Source organism: Oryctolagus cuniculus, chromosome 5 (assembly GCF_964237555.1).
Source record: "Oryctolagus cuniculus chromosome 5, mOryCun1.1, whole genome shotgun sequence".
Taxonomy (NCBI): domain Eukaryota; kingdom Metazoa; phylum Chordata; class Mammalia; order Lagomorpha; family Leporidae; genus Oryctolagus; species Oryctolagus cuniculus.
In genome coordinates, this window is record NC_091436.1 from 74,954,380 (window position 1) to 74,972,279 (window position 17,900).

General features: G+C 40.4%; 1 protein-coding gene across 5 annotated transcripts in view; it reads right to left on the reverse strand.

Annotated features, from left to right (window-relative positions):
* The window catches only part of KLHL32 (kelch like family member 32), a 256,551-nt gene that overhangs the window by 83,792 nt on the left and 154,859 nt on the right, over positions 1-17,900 (reverse strand). For all 5 annotated transcript variants that reach the window (XM_051855442.2, XM_008263237.4, XM_017345291.3 and 2 more), the window contains one exon: positions 14,297-14,395. In XM_051855442.2, the coding sequence (XP_051711402.1) occupies positions 14,297-14,395 (99 nt within the window). The remainder of the gene's footprint in view (positions 1-14,296; positions 14,396-17,900) is intronic.

Genomic DNA, 17,900 nt, shown 5'->3' on the forward strand with positions numbered 1-17,900 from the left:
CTAAAATTATTCCAAATAGCCTGGTAAACCAATTATGTATAAAAATTAGAATGGTTTACATTTTAGCAGTATTATCAAAGTAAAATAAAAATGATGTATCTGCTGCTTATAGGGATCAAGTGCCAACGAGGCTATGTTAAGTGTGAGATCTTTTGTTATGGACTGAATCTAATGCTTCCCTCTATGTGTCTCTCATCACGTATAGCCATGCATAGAGCTTACCTTCCAACTATTAGAAATGTTCTAGTAAACCACAGATGCTCAATGAGTTATGGTGGGGTTACCTCCTGACAAATCCCTCTTAAGCTGAAAATATTGTAATCGTTTACTCTACTGAGCATCGCAGCTTAACACAGAACACTGTAGAGTATAGGCTGTCTACTCATGACTGGGTGGCTAGCTGTGAGTTGCAGTTCATCACTGCTAGCTAGCATTGAGAAACAGTATGGTACCACACTATCACTAGCTTGGAAAGAGATGAAAATTCAAAATTTGTAGTACAGTTTTTATTGAATATGTATCACTCTTGCACCAATCTGAAAAATCATTAGGTCAAACCATCCAACGTCAACGACTATCTGAGGTAAAAGGTGGGTTTGTGCATCTTATGCTTTTTGCATCCTGCACCATGTCAATCATAATGCCCCTTTATATTAGATTAAATTATAACTGAAAAACCATTGTTGGATTATGAAAGAAAAAAACCAAACAAGATAAGGGACACATCCATGACTACACATCAGAAAAAGAATTGATAGCTTGGTTGTAGGTATGGCATTACAACTGGGCAAAGTGAACAGATCTCCCACAATTATCTGATGAAGTACTCTCAAGTATTTGATCTGAAGTTAAGGAATTCTTTGATGATGCTGACTAGGTGTCAGGTTTTTCATACAACTGGTAAACATGGTACCAGGCTTCTTGTGGATCAGATACCCGCAGCCTGGCTAGCATAGTGAATCTTGTGTCTTCTGGCTGTCCACATGTTTGTTTTCTCCCCCTCTTCCCTCTCTGGGTATTTAGTGATGGTCACAAAAACATGAATCTCCATACTACTTGCCAAAAATACATAAACATCAAATGGAAATGAATTCTCATCTTTTCCTTTAGACCAGAAGAAAAATATGCAGACTCTTTTGTACCAAACAGTTATTATTTCTGAAGCATCTGAAGACTGTTTGATTTAACAGACTGAAAAGCTTGTAAGAAAGAGGAAGTTCTGTAACAGAAATCCTCTTCCCCTCCTGGGGACAACCCAGATCAGATTCTGCCTCCTCGAAAAGGCAGCCACTGCAGCTTGAAGGACTGTTCCATCTTCTGACTGTCACCGCACTAACTCCTTGCATAGTCTGCTTGACCCTTGAGTCCCCAGCTGTGCACAAAGGTGCAGGTGGCACCTTCACTTCTTCAGATCTTTCTGTCTTCACACAGTGGCTACTTGGAAAGGTTTGATTGATGGACAGTGGGAGGCAAGAAAAAAAATAGCAGATCTTTAAAAATTCAACTTTTATTGCTTTTATTTCTTAGTGTGCAATAAAACATAATCCTGCTCCTCTAGAAATATTTAAATATTTTAAGTGTAAATAATTTATTAGGTATTGTAGTATTTCAATAATTAAATAAAAGGATATGCCTAGAATGTTAGCTACACTGGAGATAAATGTGGCAGCACACAAAGAGAGAAAAAGCCATTGCCTAAGAATTTCACAAGTGTATGAGTGTGTTCTTTTTAGGCCATCATTCAATATGAGGTGTACTGCCATCTTATTCTTTTTGTCTAAGAAAAATGATAAGTTTAACTGATTGTGCATATTTATTCAGGCTCATCATTTTATATTTTCTCTGTTTCCTTCACTGTGTCTCCTTCCCTGTCTCCTTCACTTATCCTTTGGGTGTAAGGCACTGGGACCCTCTTTGGCATTAGAGTTGCAGGAAAAGTACATGATTTGAAGCTAACCCATCTGGAAGGCCTCTGCAAGTGTTTAACCTCTCCAAGGCTAGTTCCTTCATCTAAAAATAAAGAGAACGATAATGCATTCCAGATCTGTGATAAGGATTCCAGAATGTATGTAAAGCGCCTTCTACATAACAGGTGCTCAACATACAACAGTGATCGTGATTACTTATTTTCAAATTACTTATTTATTTATATTTGAAAGAGAAAGAGAGAGAGAGAATCAGCTATCGGCTGGCTCACTCCCCAAATGCCCACAACGGTCTAGACTGGGCCAGCGTGAAGCCAGGAGCCTGGAACTCAATCCTGGTATCCCATGTAGGTGACAGGAACCCAAGTACCTGAGCCATAACCTTCTGCCTCCCAGGGTATATATGAGCAGGAAACTGAAATTGGGAGCAGAGCCAGGGCTTGAACCCAGATACTTCAGTATGCAGTGCTGGCACCCCAAGCCAGATCTTATCCACAATGCCAAATGCCTGCCCGTTTATTCCATTTTAAAAATGCTGCCAATAGTGCTTAAACTATAGCTTTGTATATGTAATAAATTTTATCCACTGATTGGGGGACCAGACAAAAAAACACTGAATGTTAATATAGACTTTGTTTTTCTATAGCATCCATCAAAATGATAGTTGCCATGTAAAACCATTCATTTCTTTTGTACTTAAAAGATACTTTACCAGAGATAAGCAGAGAGAATGGACTGAGACATTTAACTGGACCACAAGAAAGTATGTGTTATTATAATGTACTCTAGTTCCCAAGCTCTATATTACTTATAGTAGAAAAGACACACAGAGAAATCTAAGGATGGGGGAGCTGAATTTCTTTATGACCTTATTTGAAAGATAAACTCCTTGGGGAAATACAATTTATTCAGATTATCAAGATCCTGCTGTGCAAATCTACAGTCTGGGAGCACACTATGGAGATCAAAAAATATTTACTTTATTCTGTTGGGTATAAAAGCTTTTAATGAATGCATAATTAAGACAAAAAAGTGTATACAGCTTGAGAAATTCCACTGCTGAGCCAAGCCATTAATATCCAAAGCACCATACCCAGTTGTGATTCCACCTGTCTCCTATTTGAATTTCAACTTAGTTATATACAAGGTATTGTGTTACGACTCAACCTGGTGCTGCAGGAAAGGACTGTGCTCCAGGAGCTGAGAGAGTTACATGAAGGGCGCTGGTGGCGATATATGGTGAGAGACCATCCTTTCGGAATAGTTCAAACAAATCAACAAAAAAAGAAAAGCCAAATCTTTAATAGTCTAGAGAGAAAAGCTTATCATCTATAAAAAGCCATTATGAGTTTTCTTAACACTATCTTTGAGTTACTAGGATAAAATCCAATAGTTACAGGAGAAAAAGATGACCAATTCATCGACAATGCAGGGCAGATTATTCATGATAAAATAAGTCCAGATATTTTTATAATATATATGTAAATAGATACACATACATACACATATAAAGAGATATGGATATATTTGTATATAAACATGTAAATATGTATGGACAATTGCATTTAATTATATTTTTATATGCTAATATAAATAGGCACATTATACAATTTGATTACATAAAAGCAACATATTAGTGGCAATTCAAAAAATACAATGGAAAAAATTCCAGCATGCTCTAATTCTTGGTGTTTTGGAAAGCCTATTTAAATATATTTGTGCTGTATAACAGAGGAATGCTACAATTAGGTTACTGGTACATTTTCATAATCAATTGTATGCATAATATCCAAGGCTCATGAATAATTTTAAATTGTTCCTTGGGAAAGTCTCTATAAGGTGGAAATCTCATAGGGAGGAAGCACAGAGACGCGGCTGTTGCCAAGAACTAATAATTCTGGCCCCAATCACCAAGTATCACAAAAACGATGTTTCAAAATTTACCAAGGCCAACTGAACACATTAGCAAAAGTGGAGCAGCCCATTATATTGGCTCTGGTTTCTAGAGCGCCTGCTGTTGTAAGATACTTTGCATACACCATCTCACTGAATCTTTCAATGGCCCTGAGAACCATCTCTTGTATACAGAGATATAGATCATATCTGTATTTCACAGATGAGGTGTATGGAGCAAAGAGGCTAAGTAATTGCCCAAAGTCACACAACTTTGGGACATGGACTCCTATCATGGGCAGATAAATAAATCCACACAAAGAATGAGGTGCGATCAACTTCCCAGGACTGCCCATAATTAGGGAAGAGGAAGGAAATCCAGCTGCTGCTGGGGGTACCGATCAGACAATTCTGGAAGAGGAGAAAGTATGTGAGGCAAGTACTTGAACATTAAATAGCAACTCAGAAGATGACAAAGTAAGGGAAAAATAATCATGGAGAAGGAGGCTTCATATGAAGAAGTTAGGTACAGGGAAACGCGTGCAGTTCTCAGTGACTATGACATAGCATGTGGATAGTAAATTGTTAACAAGAACAGGCTAAACAGAAAAGAAGTTTCATAATAAAAACATGTGTTGTGTGCCAAATTAAGAGGAATGAGCCTTATCCTGAAGGCTATGGTGAACCGACTGCTGAATATTGAATGATTACACAAGAATGTGACACGATCAGGTTGTTATTTTTTTCTAATCAATTAAATAGAATTTTTCATAGATTAAAAAACTTTCAAAATCAATCAAACAGAATTTTGGAGGCAGCACTACTGGGCAGGGCAAGAGTGAAGACAGGTTCATCAGTTGGCAGGAAGCTTCTTTAGTACAGGTAAGAAGTAACAAAGGATCTGAATTAAGACAGTGATAATGAAAATAGAATGAGAAGCATTTACAGAGCGGTGGGACAGAGTTGAAAGCTCTTGGTGACAGGTTAGGTGGGACACAAGGAGATGGAGTATTCTAGGAGATTCTGAGTTGAGTTCACACTAAGGTCACGTGCCAGTGGAATATCTAAGAGGAAGTACTGACTAGGCAGTTGGATGGAGATGATAAAATAAGGCATTCTTGGGGTGCAGTTAAGAAAAAGATACCTTAGGAAAACATGAAAGAGAAAGGACAGGACTGGAAATTGGTCTGCAACCAGGAAATGGGGAGCTAGCTCGGATTTCAGAGAAATACATTGTTTAGTAGGTCAGAAAAACAATTTAAACTGTACAATATTGATTAGATTCAAACTATAGGCAGGGAGCAGAGTTGAGTTATTGTAGGATGAGTAGAAAGAGAAGGTGGTATGTTTGAGAACTATTTTAAAGGCTAACCCAATAAAACTTAGTAGAATTCATGAAGTCATGAAAGAGTGTAGGATACTAAGGTTTCTGGTTTAGGTGACTAAAAACAATGATGGTCCCTTAACAAAGATGGGCAGGTAAGGAAGGTTTGTGGGATTGGGTGAGAGAAAATTTGAAATGCACATGGGATATCAGATGGGAATACTGGCTGAACACACAGGGCTGGAGCTCAGTAGAGGGAACAGTAGATGTAACCCCCTGCAGAGAGAGAGTGGTGGTGAGCAGAAGAGAAGAGCGCCCGAGCACCTGCACAGAGTCAAGGGATAGCCCCAAGGTACAGTCAAGGAGCCAAGGAACAAGCACTTGGAAAGAAACTGAAAAGAAGCAGGAAGAGAACCAGGAGACAGTCTTGGGAAAGGAAACACCAGCCATCAAAATGCTACAGAGGGGCCACATTAAGACAACAAAAGGCCAGCCGGCGCCGTGGCTCAATAGGCTAATCCTCCACCTTGCGGCGCCGGCACACCAGGTTCTAGTCCCGGTCGGGGCGCCGGATTCTGTCCCGGTTGCCCCTCTTCCAGGCCAGCCCTCTGCTGTGGCCCGGGAAGGCAGTGGAGGATGGCCCAAGTGCTTGGGCCCTGCACCCCATGGGAGACCAGGAGAAGCACCTGGCTCCTGCCTTCGCAGCGCACCGGCCGCGGCGGCCATTGGAGGGTGAACCAATGGCAAAAGGAAGACCTTTCTCTCTGTCTCTCTCTCTCACTGTCCACTCTGCCTGTCAAAACACACACATACACACAAAACAAAACAAAAGGCCCTGCTGCATTTGACAGTTAGAAGACTTTGGTGATCTTTGTTGGAATAGCTGTTGGGGAATGAAGGCAGAAAACTGAGTGTGACAGGGCTGAAGAATGGATAGATAGTAAAGAATGCTGACATCAGTTGGGGGGGGGGGTAGTGAAGGCAAGGAAGGGCTGTGGTGATGACAGAGAAAGAATAAGTTTTTAAGATTTATTTATTTGAAAAGCAGAATGAAAGAGAGAGAGAGAATCTTTCATCTGCTGGTTTACTCCCCAAATGGCTGCAACAGCCAGGGTAGAGCCAGCCAAAAGCCAGGAGACAGGAACTCCATCCAGGTCTCCTATACAGGTGGTAGGGACCCAAGAACTTGGGCCATCACTTGCTGTCTTGCAGGCTGCTTTGGCAGGAAGCTGGATTGGAAGTAGAGCAGCTAGGGCTCAGCACTCATTTGAGATGCTAGCGTCACAGGCAGCATTTAACCTACTGTGCCACAATGCCAGACCCAAGAAAAAGAACTTCTTCCACTTGCTGACCTTATTTATAAACTAGGTGGAAGGTACCAGTGGAAACTGAACCCACAGGAAACACATGAATTATCTGATGGAATAAGGAGCTAAAAGGGCGTTTAGCCTCAGAGAAGAGGGCAAACATTTTCTACAACTAGAAACATCTGCAGGTGGAAGGTGGGTGGGAGAAGGAATATCCTAAAGGAAACATCAATTTTATTTTAGCTTTCCCTAATTTCCTAGATATTTACAATAGAGTTAAGTGAGATTGATATTTGCATTGTTTATTGATTATGAACTCTAGCACTAACAAAACATTACAAACATTTGATTTTGGAGAGGAAAAATCCAGGCTGAAAAGCGATTTTTAAATTGCCTAGCTAACAATAGTTTGCTGTGAATAGAAATTTCCAATTTCAAAAAATACTTCATGATTTCTTTCCTCTTTTTAAAAACTCACAAACTGCTGCTTGCACTGCCTACATCCCAAGGCAGTGGCCTGGGTTGCAGTCCCACCACTGCTTCCCATCCAGCTTCCTGCTAATGTGCACTTGGAGGCAGCAAATGACAGATCAAGTACTTGGGTCTCTGTCACCAACATGGGAGACCTGCATGGAGTTCTTAATTCCCACCTTTGGCTTGGACTAGTCCAGACTGTTAAAGGTATTTGGGGAATGAACCAGAGGACTGACGATGCCTCTCTCTCTCTCTCCCTCTCTCTCCCTCTCTCTCTCTCTCGCTTGCTCTGCCTTTCAAGTAAATAAAAATAAATATATAAACTTAAAAAAGAGATATCAGGCCTATCTTAAAAACAAAACAAAAACCTCACAAAGAAGGTACAGTCAGCCCAAGATTATCCACATAGCAACTAAAATGCTAGATGACTCTGGAGCCAGTCAGCATGCCTCTGGGCTGTCACTGACTGGCATCCTTTGGTGCGCACTGGGGGAATAAAAGCCAACATAATAGCATACGAAAAAATTAATTGGGACCTTAAAATGACTACCAAAGAGCTTATGATGGTTTTCAGAGCCAAATATGAATATTATTTGGCAAATATGATATTCTGCATTATCCAAGCCTTGACAGCAAATACTCTTAATTAAAACAAATAATTAGTGGCTGGCTAAGATTTAATAGGTCTGATATATTCTGCACCCTTTCTAATCATTTTCTCTGATTAAAAACAACAAAAAAGAATAAACAATTTGTAATATACTTTCCAAATGTTTAACTTTCTTCCAACACAGGAGCATTAGCTCTAGTGGACTGTGGAACTGCAGGCAGTGAGTGTATTTGACTATGGGCTTATTAAATATATATGTTAGTGTAATCATTTGTCTTCTGTAACTTAGAAAAAAAGGCTCAGTGTTGGAGAAAAATGAGCATGAGTTATAACTTCTTCTCAGCCTCGCAGATAAATTATTCCATCCAGAACATTCACTATATATTATGTTTTTAGGCAATACCATTAATTTAATAATTAACATAATAGCAATAATACATTGCTTAGAAGAGATGACCTCCGATAAGTCATTGTTGTATTACTTAGCTTAAAAATTGTAATCTATTATAATACTGCAAAATATCTGAGTCCCTCAGTCAAATTCAACCCCTATATAAAGTATTTGCAACTTTTTTTTTTTTTTTACAGGCAGAGTGGACAGTGAGAGAGAATTTCCAACTTTAAAAAAATGCACTCATTGGTTAAAACTAACAGAAGGGTGTTAATGATTTTCCCAGCATAATATAAGATTTCAATAGTTTAAAAGCAGAGAAAAATGACTGAATGGAGGCACCTTTTTTTCCCCTGAACGCCTACTAAGCTCCCAGGATATGCAGCAAGTGTATGTGTGTCTATTTGTGTGTTGAGGGGGGTAAGATATAAAGTCTGTGTAAGGTGCAATCCCTGACCTGCAGATCTATTGCCCTGGAATGCATTTTCCAACCTCATTAAACCAGGCACAGGATGGTGCACAAGCAGCACTCGTACACCTGCAGCCTTGGTGAAAGTATTTCAAGGATCCAGGACTTCCTGAAGCTGAATATTCAAAAACTATTTTTTTAGCAAACAAAAAATTAAAAATATAGTAAAATTGCCAACTATGAAAAAAGGAAGAAAATCACCCAGAATTCTCCCTATCACTGTTGTGAGAGAATAACACTCTTTAAACCTTTGTACCTTCACTGAAGAAATTTTCACTGACCAATTTTCACTGTAGCCCACTGAGTGTGAAAGCAAAGGAGACAGGAGGGGAAATGAGCCTCCCTCAAAGACCAGGAGGGCTGGGGTGGAAAACTAACTGCTCCCTCTCTCCTATTCCCTTGGCTTCGGAAGGATTAGTAGTAAGAATCTGGGCTTTGCTTTGCTTGATGATCCCAACATGCACCCTGTAAACGGAACAGCGCCCTCCATCTGGGGAAATGATCTTTTATGCTTGTAAAAGCAGAAAACAAAACAAAACAGCCCCCTGCCCTCACCCTATTTTCCCTACAGTGATAAAATGCTCTACCTATAGCCCTGGCCTCCCTGTGCTCTCACATCTCCACAGCACGTCTCCTCTTGCAGGTCACGTCTTTCACATAAAAGTGCTAAACTAATGCCGCTTAATGACAAATTAATGTCCATGAATAAAAAATACACCTCTAATAGCATAGAGTAATTTGCCATTACAATATCATCATTGGACATGCCCCTGGTTTAATACGATGTATTTAATTCATAACCTAATGAGTGATATATAAAAAGAGGGAGATGAACCCTGCAATTACATTTATGTGAGTCTGTCACCTTATTTGTAAAACCTTAGAGTCATTTACATTCAAATTAGAACAAATGAGTGATTTCACAAAGTGCAGTGATAAATGACCACAGCAGCCCAAGACAAAACTGTATTTCCTGTGAACACATTAACAGTTTCCTATTATTTGTTAAAAATTACAATGCATATTGCCCAGTGTGGTGTGAATAATGACTTTTTTACTGATTAGGTCAGAAGACTAATATGTAGCAAAATAAATAATTTTTCTTTTCATTTTTTTCCAATTCTTGCTTTAAATTACCTACTGAATTCTGATGGATTCACACTGCCACCTGCTGCCCAGAAATAGGTACTGGAAACATATTCCTATCGTGGGAATTTGAGTATTCACCACTTTGATGATTTTTATTTGAAAAGTCTACATGGTGATTCTTTTTTATTAATACATTTATGTTGCATATCATCGTAAAGGATGTGATACTTTGTGGACATAAAGAACCCTTGTTAATTTAACAATAAGAAGTGGGATTTGGAACAGGTGGTACAAAATGTTTCCTTTTTTGAAAGCTAGCCACAATAAAAGACACCTTCAGCAAATCACATGTGGCTCCTAAAGCATCATTTCCAGGGGATACAACACAAAGTGCAGAAGCCAGTATCAGCGATCCTTAATCTTCGATCCTTAATCTTATGGCCTCTTAGGGACATCAACAGAGGAGAAAGGTGCGTGCATGTATGAGATTTCCCTGCTCCTGCCTCCTGGTGCAATATGATGGGTACTGAAAGGCTCTGCCTGCCTCTGAGGAGCTCCACTACCTTATCTTCTCCTAAGACAAAGATCTGCCTTCGGGTCTGGATCCAGGAGAGCAGGAAAGGCACTGTACCCAAAGATGAGGCCAGAGAGCAACAGGCCAGGCCATGCAGACGAGGCTAAGGATTTCTATAGGTGAAAGAATGCACTTGGATGGTCCTCAAGTGGAACTTTCCAAACCAGACTAACATCCTTGTTCTGAATTTAAATTTCTCCATCCACAAATGAAAAATAATACCCACCTGCCTTAATGAGTTACTTAGCAGAGTGTGCATTAGAGTCCTAGCGAAACACTCAGCACTGTGAGGCCCTCAGTAAACAGCGGTTCACTTCCCTGGGAAAGATAACGATGCTCTGGGGACTCAAGTTTGGCAAGGAGAGAGGCTGGAAACAAGCAGACCCGTTAGGAGGGCGTTATGAACTAACTAGGACACATAGGCAAGAAAAGTGAGCCTAAGGAAAGGCAAAAGATTCGAGACAGAGAAAAGAACAGGTGTGTTATTTGCAAGACAGAATGGCTCTACCTCAGTAAACGAGCAGATAACGGTGGTGCAGAAGGCTGTCCCACCAGAAAGTGGTCTCCTAGGGTTTCCTTTATGAAATTTAAGATAATGAAATGTAAGCATATTCTGAAAATCAAGGTAGTTCAAGCACTTTACTGGGTCCGTTTTAGAACCAGGAATGGCTCTTTAATTAATTGGTGTCTCCTTCTGATGAATGTCTTAAAAGGACAAGGAAGAGCAAAAGAAGCATCCACGTTTTACCTGGATTCCATCTAGGCTGTGGATCTCAAAAAGCATAGGAAAGTCCGACAGGCGACCTAGGACAGCATCTTGTGAAATTCCACTGCAAAGCAGGTCAGACAGGGTGAAAACTCGAGGAGTTTTTGTAAATCCCTTATCTGGAAATGAGGAGCTATTCCAGCCAGCCATTGCCCAGTCCCTCGTCAGTTGGCAGCTCGTTCACTGCCAGCCCTTCCATTTTCTCCCCAAACACGCGTTGGAACCTGTGTGAAGACCTCAAAGCCTAGTGGGCTAATTCAGGAGTCGTTCTCATGCCGAGGGACACAACTCTCCCACTTCTGGTTGGGGTCTCTGCCCTTGGCAGGCTACCAGGGGGGAAAGCAAGACAAGAGATCCACACAGTGGCCTCAAGGTGTCCATTTCTTCTCTTACAGAAAGCGGCAGCTTCACTTGTGTTCAGAGAAGCTTTGGCCAAGGCAATGGCTGAAGGCAAACAAGACTCAGGAAGCCTCCACTAAGGATGTTTTTTGGACATGCTTTTTAAAAATGTTATTTATTTGAGAGGCAGAGACACAGAGGGACAGGCTGATAGACATAGAAAAAGACCTCTCATCTGCTAGTTCACTCCCCAGATGTTGGCAATGTCCCAGGCTGGGCCTGGCCAAATCTGGGAGCTGAGAACAAAATCCAGGTCTCCCAAGTGGGTGGCAGGGATCCGAGTACTTCAGCCAGCACTGCTGCCTCCCAGGGTCTACGTTAGCAGGAAACTGGAATCAGGAGCCAGAGAAGGGCACTGAACCCAGGCTCTCTGATATGGCAAGTGGGCATACCAGTTGGTAGCTTAACCACTGGGTTGAATGTCTGCCCCCAGACATACATTTTAATGATCCTGGGGAACAACAGGGGGTTCTACAGCAAGAATCTACCCTTAATACATCTGGTAGGAAAGCCAAAGATAATGGAAATTTAAGAATGACAAAATGATACAGAACATTTTACTGAGAATGGTTTAAAAAACTTTTAATTGGACAGAGTACTAAATAGGATAGATTAGAATTGATTGATAAGGCACAAATTCTAAGTACATTTTAAGCATTTAAGGTTGTTTTTGTAATTTTAACAAAAATTTTTTATATGCTCAATAAAATGTCCCCAAGTAAAATTAACAATCTCTGGAACAATATTGCCCCCAAATAGCAGATAGGTACAGTTTACAACTGCATCAAGGAGCCAGCATTGTGTCACAGTGGATTAAGACACCCCCTTCAATCCTGGCATCCCATATGAGCACCAGTTGGAGTCCTGGCTGCACGACTACTGATCCAGCTCCCTGCTAATGCACTGGGAAAGCAGGAGAAAATGGCCCAAGTATTTGAGTCCCTACCACCCACATGGGAGATCCGGAGAGAGTTCCCGGTTCCTGGCTTTGGCTTGGCCTAGCCTCAGCTGTTGCAGCCATCTCGGGGAGTGACCCAGCAGATGGAAGAGATCTCTTGATCTCTCTCTCTCTCTAACTCTGCTCTTCAAATAAATAAATAAATCTCTTTTTTTAAAGAAAGATTGTATCAAATTATAAAAGCAGATGAACTATTCTGGTTATTTTAAAATCCTAAGAGAGAAGGGTATATTTTTTTAAGACTAAGGTAATAAACATTTCTGAACATATATGGTTTTGGTTCCCTTTGGTCAAAGTATTCTTCTACAAGTCTGACATTTTGCAAAAATTACAAACAGGAAAAATAAAATCAAACAAGAGAGTGAAGGGAAAACATATTTGTGAAAACATGGTGGGAGTTTCAACCACCATCCAAGAAGCCTAAGTAATAACTGTTCACAAAATTTGTTGATATGTAATTTATACTTCTTCTTCAGCAAAATAATGAGTTAAATCCCAAAGTCCATAAGTCACTTAGTAACTCAATAAATCCAACTAATGTTGTACAAGAAAATACCCATGAATTTCTGACGTACATCTGGAATTCTCATGTATTGACAAATCTAGGTATAAGTACACAAACATACTCACTTGTATGTGTCTATACAACTTACAATACATATCATGATAATTAACACTTTCACCCAACCTTTGTCAATGTGTATCACTGATTATTATCTGCTATGGGAAAAATGCAGGTTATGATGCTCAAAGTTCACACTGCAATATTTGATGTAGAAATGTCAAACAAATGTAATTTCAATTTCACAAGTCAAACACACATTTGAAATCTTGTAACCTTTCTCTGTGATTCCCATTTGCTACTGGCAGAAAGGAATTAAAAACAGCTTTCCCATTCCAACCAACAATATTGTGGGGGAAAGAAAGGAAAATAAGATAAAAATAGCTAAACATTTACTGTTAGACTAAACCTGGTGAGATAAGGATAAAAATTTCATATGCTGTATTTGAATTGCTTGTTGAATGAATAGGGCTGGCATTCCTCACAGTCTCCCTGGGAAGTACTGGTTCCTATTTCCCAGGGTTACTGGAAAGATGAAATAAGATGCTTTATATGAGAAAGAGCTTTGTAGACTACCTAATGGGTAACAGAAACTAATGATGAAAGGCATATTTAGAATCCGAGAAAATGATAATGGAGGAAAATAAAGTAATTGGGCAGGAAAATAAGATTTTTCTGCTCCCTAATAACCATGTCATATACACAAAGATAGAATTAAATTGTGTGGATGTATTTTTTAAATTAATTTTCACTGTTGTTAGAATGCTGTAATAAATGCAAGCGAAAGTCAGACCAGCGGGGAAAACCAGAGGATCCTAAAATAGAAAATTAGTTCTTCTCTCTGTAAAATCAAAGAGTCTCACAGCCACACTGTCTGCATAAATGGCCTCTGCCTTCCAACCAAACCAAGAGTTTCATCCAACAAGAGAAACAGTCTTCAGAATCAGAAAGGTGCAAGCCTCCTAAGCAACAATGGGATGCACTGGGAGCCTCTGACTTTCTTATCTGTAAAACCAAGCAAGGTTGTTGTGAGGGCTGAACGTGAGTCAGCTCTGAACACACAGCAGATGCCTGGTGTTTGGGAGCCTTTCCTGACCAGCCAGCAAATCAAGAGAGGAATGACCAGAATACTGCTGAGGACATTCATAGGATTATTAATTATACATCATGACACATTAACAGTACTGTAACGTTCAACAACTCAACTTCTCTTGCCTGTGTGGTTATTTGTATAACCAGACAACACCGTTTCACACCAGAACCCTTTCCAGTGTCATCCCCCAAGGGCCACATTGGGAACTCTGTGTGACTGTTAAGTTAATTGGCTGCCCAAAGATAGTGGGGACCTGGGATGGGCAAGGGGTGTGAGGGAAATGTCCACTTCTGTAAGAGGACCCAAGAACCGCCATGGAGCTTGTTTCAGAAGTTCTGCCACCACAGGCCACCCCTACCCCTACTCTTTTACTGTTGGGCTCCAGTGGTGGGCTCGGAGCAACTTACTACAGTAGGGGAAAGGAATGTGAAGGGCACAGCAGCAGGGTGCAAGGTCACATACCTGGATGAGATAGTGGGAACACAAATTGAGAAGTTCCAACAGTTGCAGGTGACTTCCAGCTGCCAACACATCCTGGATCACACCTGGTTCCAACAAAATCTGTTGGTTGTTTTAAAATGGAAAGAAAACTATCAGTCACATTAAAACTCAATGTAAATATCCCATACTATATTTAAATTGATGTCTTATATGTTCTGAGTTCAGACTTTTCCTTATTATGGAAGTCAGCTCTTTTCTTTCTCTTCTGATTAATGAAACCTGGGCTTCATTCCAACAACTGAATTCTCCTCTTCCTACACAGCCTGATACCCATTTCTTGTGTGCAAAGCTCTGTGCTTAACCACGTAATTTTTTTGTAGTAGGATACAAATATTTTCAAATATCTTCAAAGAACAATGTCGACTTCTAACACTTCAGTTTGTGATATAATCTTTACGATAAAAAAAATCTTAGTCTTTCAGAATTGTGTGGTTTCAGAAGAGTGTGGTTAATAGTTATTTAGAAGACCAGAGGTGGACATTATTCCATTTTACTTCTAAGGCCTAAAACAGTACACCTCAACCACAGATTTTCATGTTCCTTTTTCTCAATCTCAGATTCTCTGATCTTTTCTATTTAAAATAAAGGATGTACAAGTAACATTTTCAGAATATACAGACTGCACAGGCAAAAGCTCCCAAGTGATATAAATTGGTGATATATATATACTTTGCTTTTATTCTGGCTAAACCCAACTATGTGCCTGCTGCTGCCAGCTCTTCTGCTGCTAAACAGGTCTGTAGAAAGACACACAATCATGCTGGCAACATTCACTTCACACGCATGACTACCAGGTGCAAGGAGGCCTTTCCTGCCACCCCAGTTGTCCATTCTAACTGATTTTCCCCATAAAGTGGCTCCCAACTCTGGTCTCTGGATCTGCAGTAACATCAGCATCAGCAGAGATCTTGTCAAAACTACAAACTTTTAGGTGTCTCCCTGGGACCTGTGAACCACAGACTTGCACAGTGAGGCAAGCAGTGTTTCAACCAAGCCCCACAGGCGCGTCTGACACATAGGCAAGTGAGAGCAACACTGACGTCAGCCATGTGCTCTTCTCCATTTCACAAGTGCCCCTTTCTCCTCAAGCCTCCACCTCCTCTGCTCAGTGTCTTGGGGCTTCTAACTTCAGGTCGAGTATCCCTAATCCAAAAATCCAAAATCTGATATGCCCCCAAATCCAGAACTGTTTTTTTTTTAACACTGACAGGATGACATGAGTGGAAAATTCCTCTTCTGACTTCATATGATAGGTCACAGTTTAACACAGGCACACTCCTAAAATTACCTTTAGTGTATAAGGGGTATGTGAAACAAAAAATGCTCATCTTGGGGGCCAGCACTGTGGCATGGTAGGCTAAGCCTCCACCCTGCAGAGCTAGCATCCTATATGCCTACCTATTCATATCCCAGCTGCTCCTCTTCCAATCCAGCTCTCTGCTATAGCTTGGGAAAGCAATGGGAGATGGCCCAATTCCTTGGGCCCCTGCACCCACGTGGGAGATCAGGCTCTTGACTTTAGAGTGGCCCAGCTCCAGCTATTGAGACCATCTGAGGAGTGAACCAGCAGGTGGAAGACCTTTCTCTCTGTCTCTCCCTCTCTCTGTGACTCTGTCTCTCAGGTAAATAAATAAAAATCTTTTAAAAATGCTCATTTTTAGACTTGGGAGTCTAAAGGGTTCCATCCACAAGATATCTCATTAGGTATATGCAATTATCCAAAACCTAGAAAAAAAAATCTGAAATCAGAAACATTTCTGGTCTCAAGCATTTCAGAGATGGGATGTTCAACCAGTAATTGTTTTCTCTGCCTGGATCTCTCTTCCTCAAGATATCAGCATGGCTCACTCCCTCACAGCCCTCAGACTTCTGCTCAGCTAGCATCTCATCTAAGAAGCCTTCCTGGACCACCACTGTAAAATAGTACTCTACTCCCCAACACCCATCATTTCTATCTTCTGACATTGCTCTATTTTTTTCTTAGTACATACCACTGCTTGCCACATTACATATTTATATAGTAAATTTATTTAGTATTTATATAGTAAATTATTTTATTTTTCTCCACTCACAAGGATATAAGCTTCAGGAAAGCAGGGACTTGGTCTATTGTATTCCCAGCATATACCTGTTGTTCAACATTGATGATTTTATTTTATTAATATATTCTTGGACAGTTGCTTCGTGCATTGGTTGAAATGTCATTTAGGATGCTCTCATCCCATATCTAAGTTGTGTGGGTTTGAATCCTGGCTCTGCTTCTGATTCCAGCTTCCTGCTAATGCCCATGGGAGGCAGCAGGTGGTGGCTCAAGTATCTGAGTTCCTATCTTCCATTTGGGAGTCCTGAATTGAGTTCCTAGCTCCTGACTTCAATCTAGCTGTTCAGGGCATTTGGGGAGTGAACCAGTGGATGAAAGATCTCTGTCTGTCTCTGTTTCTCTGCCTTTCAAATAAATGAAACATAATAAACAAATATTAATGATCAAGTGATCTCTACATACATTTTTAATTCAGAATTAATTGTTCATCAATTTCAAGAATCAATATAACATAAAAATAAAGAGGAAAAGGGACTACACATTCTGTATCTGAACAGCAAAGAAGTGAAAAAGTTGAGCCCATGTGGCAAAAAATATCTTCATTCAGCTTACTCTGAAAATTCTTAACAGCCCGTTCCCACCCGGTCAGAAGGAGAAACCTGAATTTCTCTAACTTCTCCAAGAGGGAGACTTTGAGTGACATTCAGGAAATGAGCACAGCTCCCATCAGAGGAGCAATGATGTTGCATGGCCTTGTAGAGGCATCATGGCCTTGTAGAGGCATCATGGCCTAAGGCAGAGAATGGGGAATAGAAGGATTAGAAAAGTTAGTCTTAGCCTTGAAATCCTGTCAGTTGCACTCAGTTCACACAACTGGCATTGTCAATAACCTCCCAGGTTCAGTAATGCCAAACACACAGGCAGATCTCACAGGGAGACAAGATGAGTATTCCATAGCACGTGTCACAGGCCCAACAGCCTCACTTCAAGCCGCACACGAGGACCCATACTGGAATTGATTTTGCTTGTTTTTTTATTGTTTGTTCTGCAGGTTTGTTTCTTCCTCTTGTGATAACATAAGTTTTCTAAAATATATTTTATTACACAAAATCTCTAGCTGCTTTTAAAGATTTGGAGAAAGAAACCTTACCAGGCAGCTGGTTCTTACTTACAGAAACACAGCCAGTGTCTGAAAACCACACTTGCAGTACAGTTTTTCACACTGAGCTTTGTTGCTCTGGCGACTGGCTGCTCTCACATATTTTCCCAGAAAATTTGTGTTTGGGCAGCAATAAGAGCAAAAGTTCAATCTTTTCAAAATTTACATACCCTATGGTGAATTTATCCATCACTTGCCTTGAAAAACTGGCCAAAATATTTCTGTGGAAGAAAGGGCTCTCAAACACCCACATTTATGACAACTAAATTCAAGTGCTGAATCCAACCATCTGTTGGTTACATTTAGGCCTTCCAGAAACTTATGCCTATCAACATACAGTGTGGCATTCAACAAGGGTGGACAGG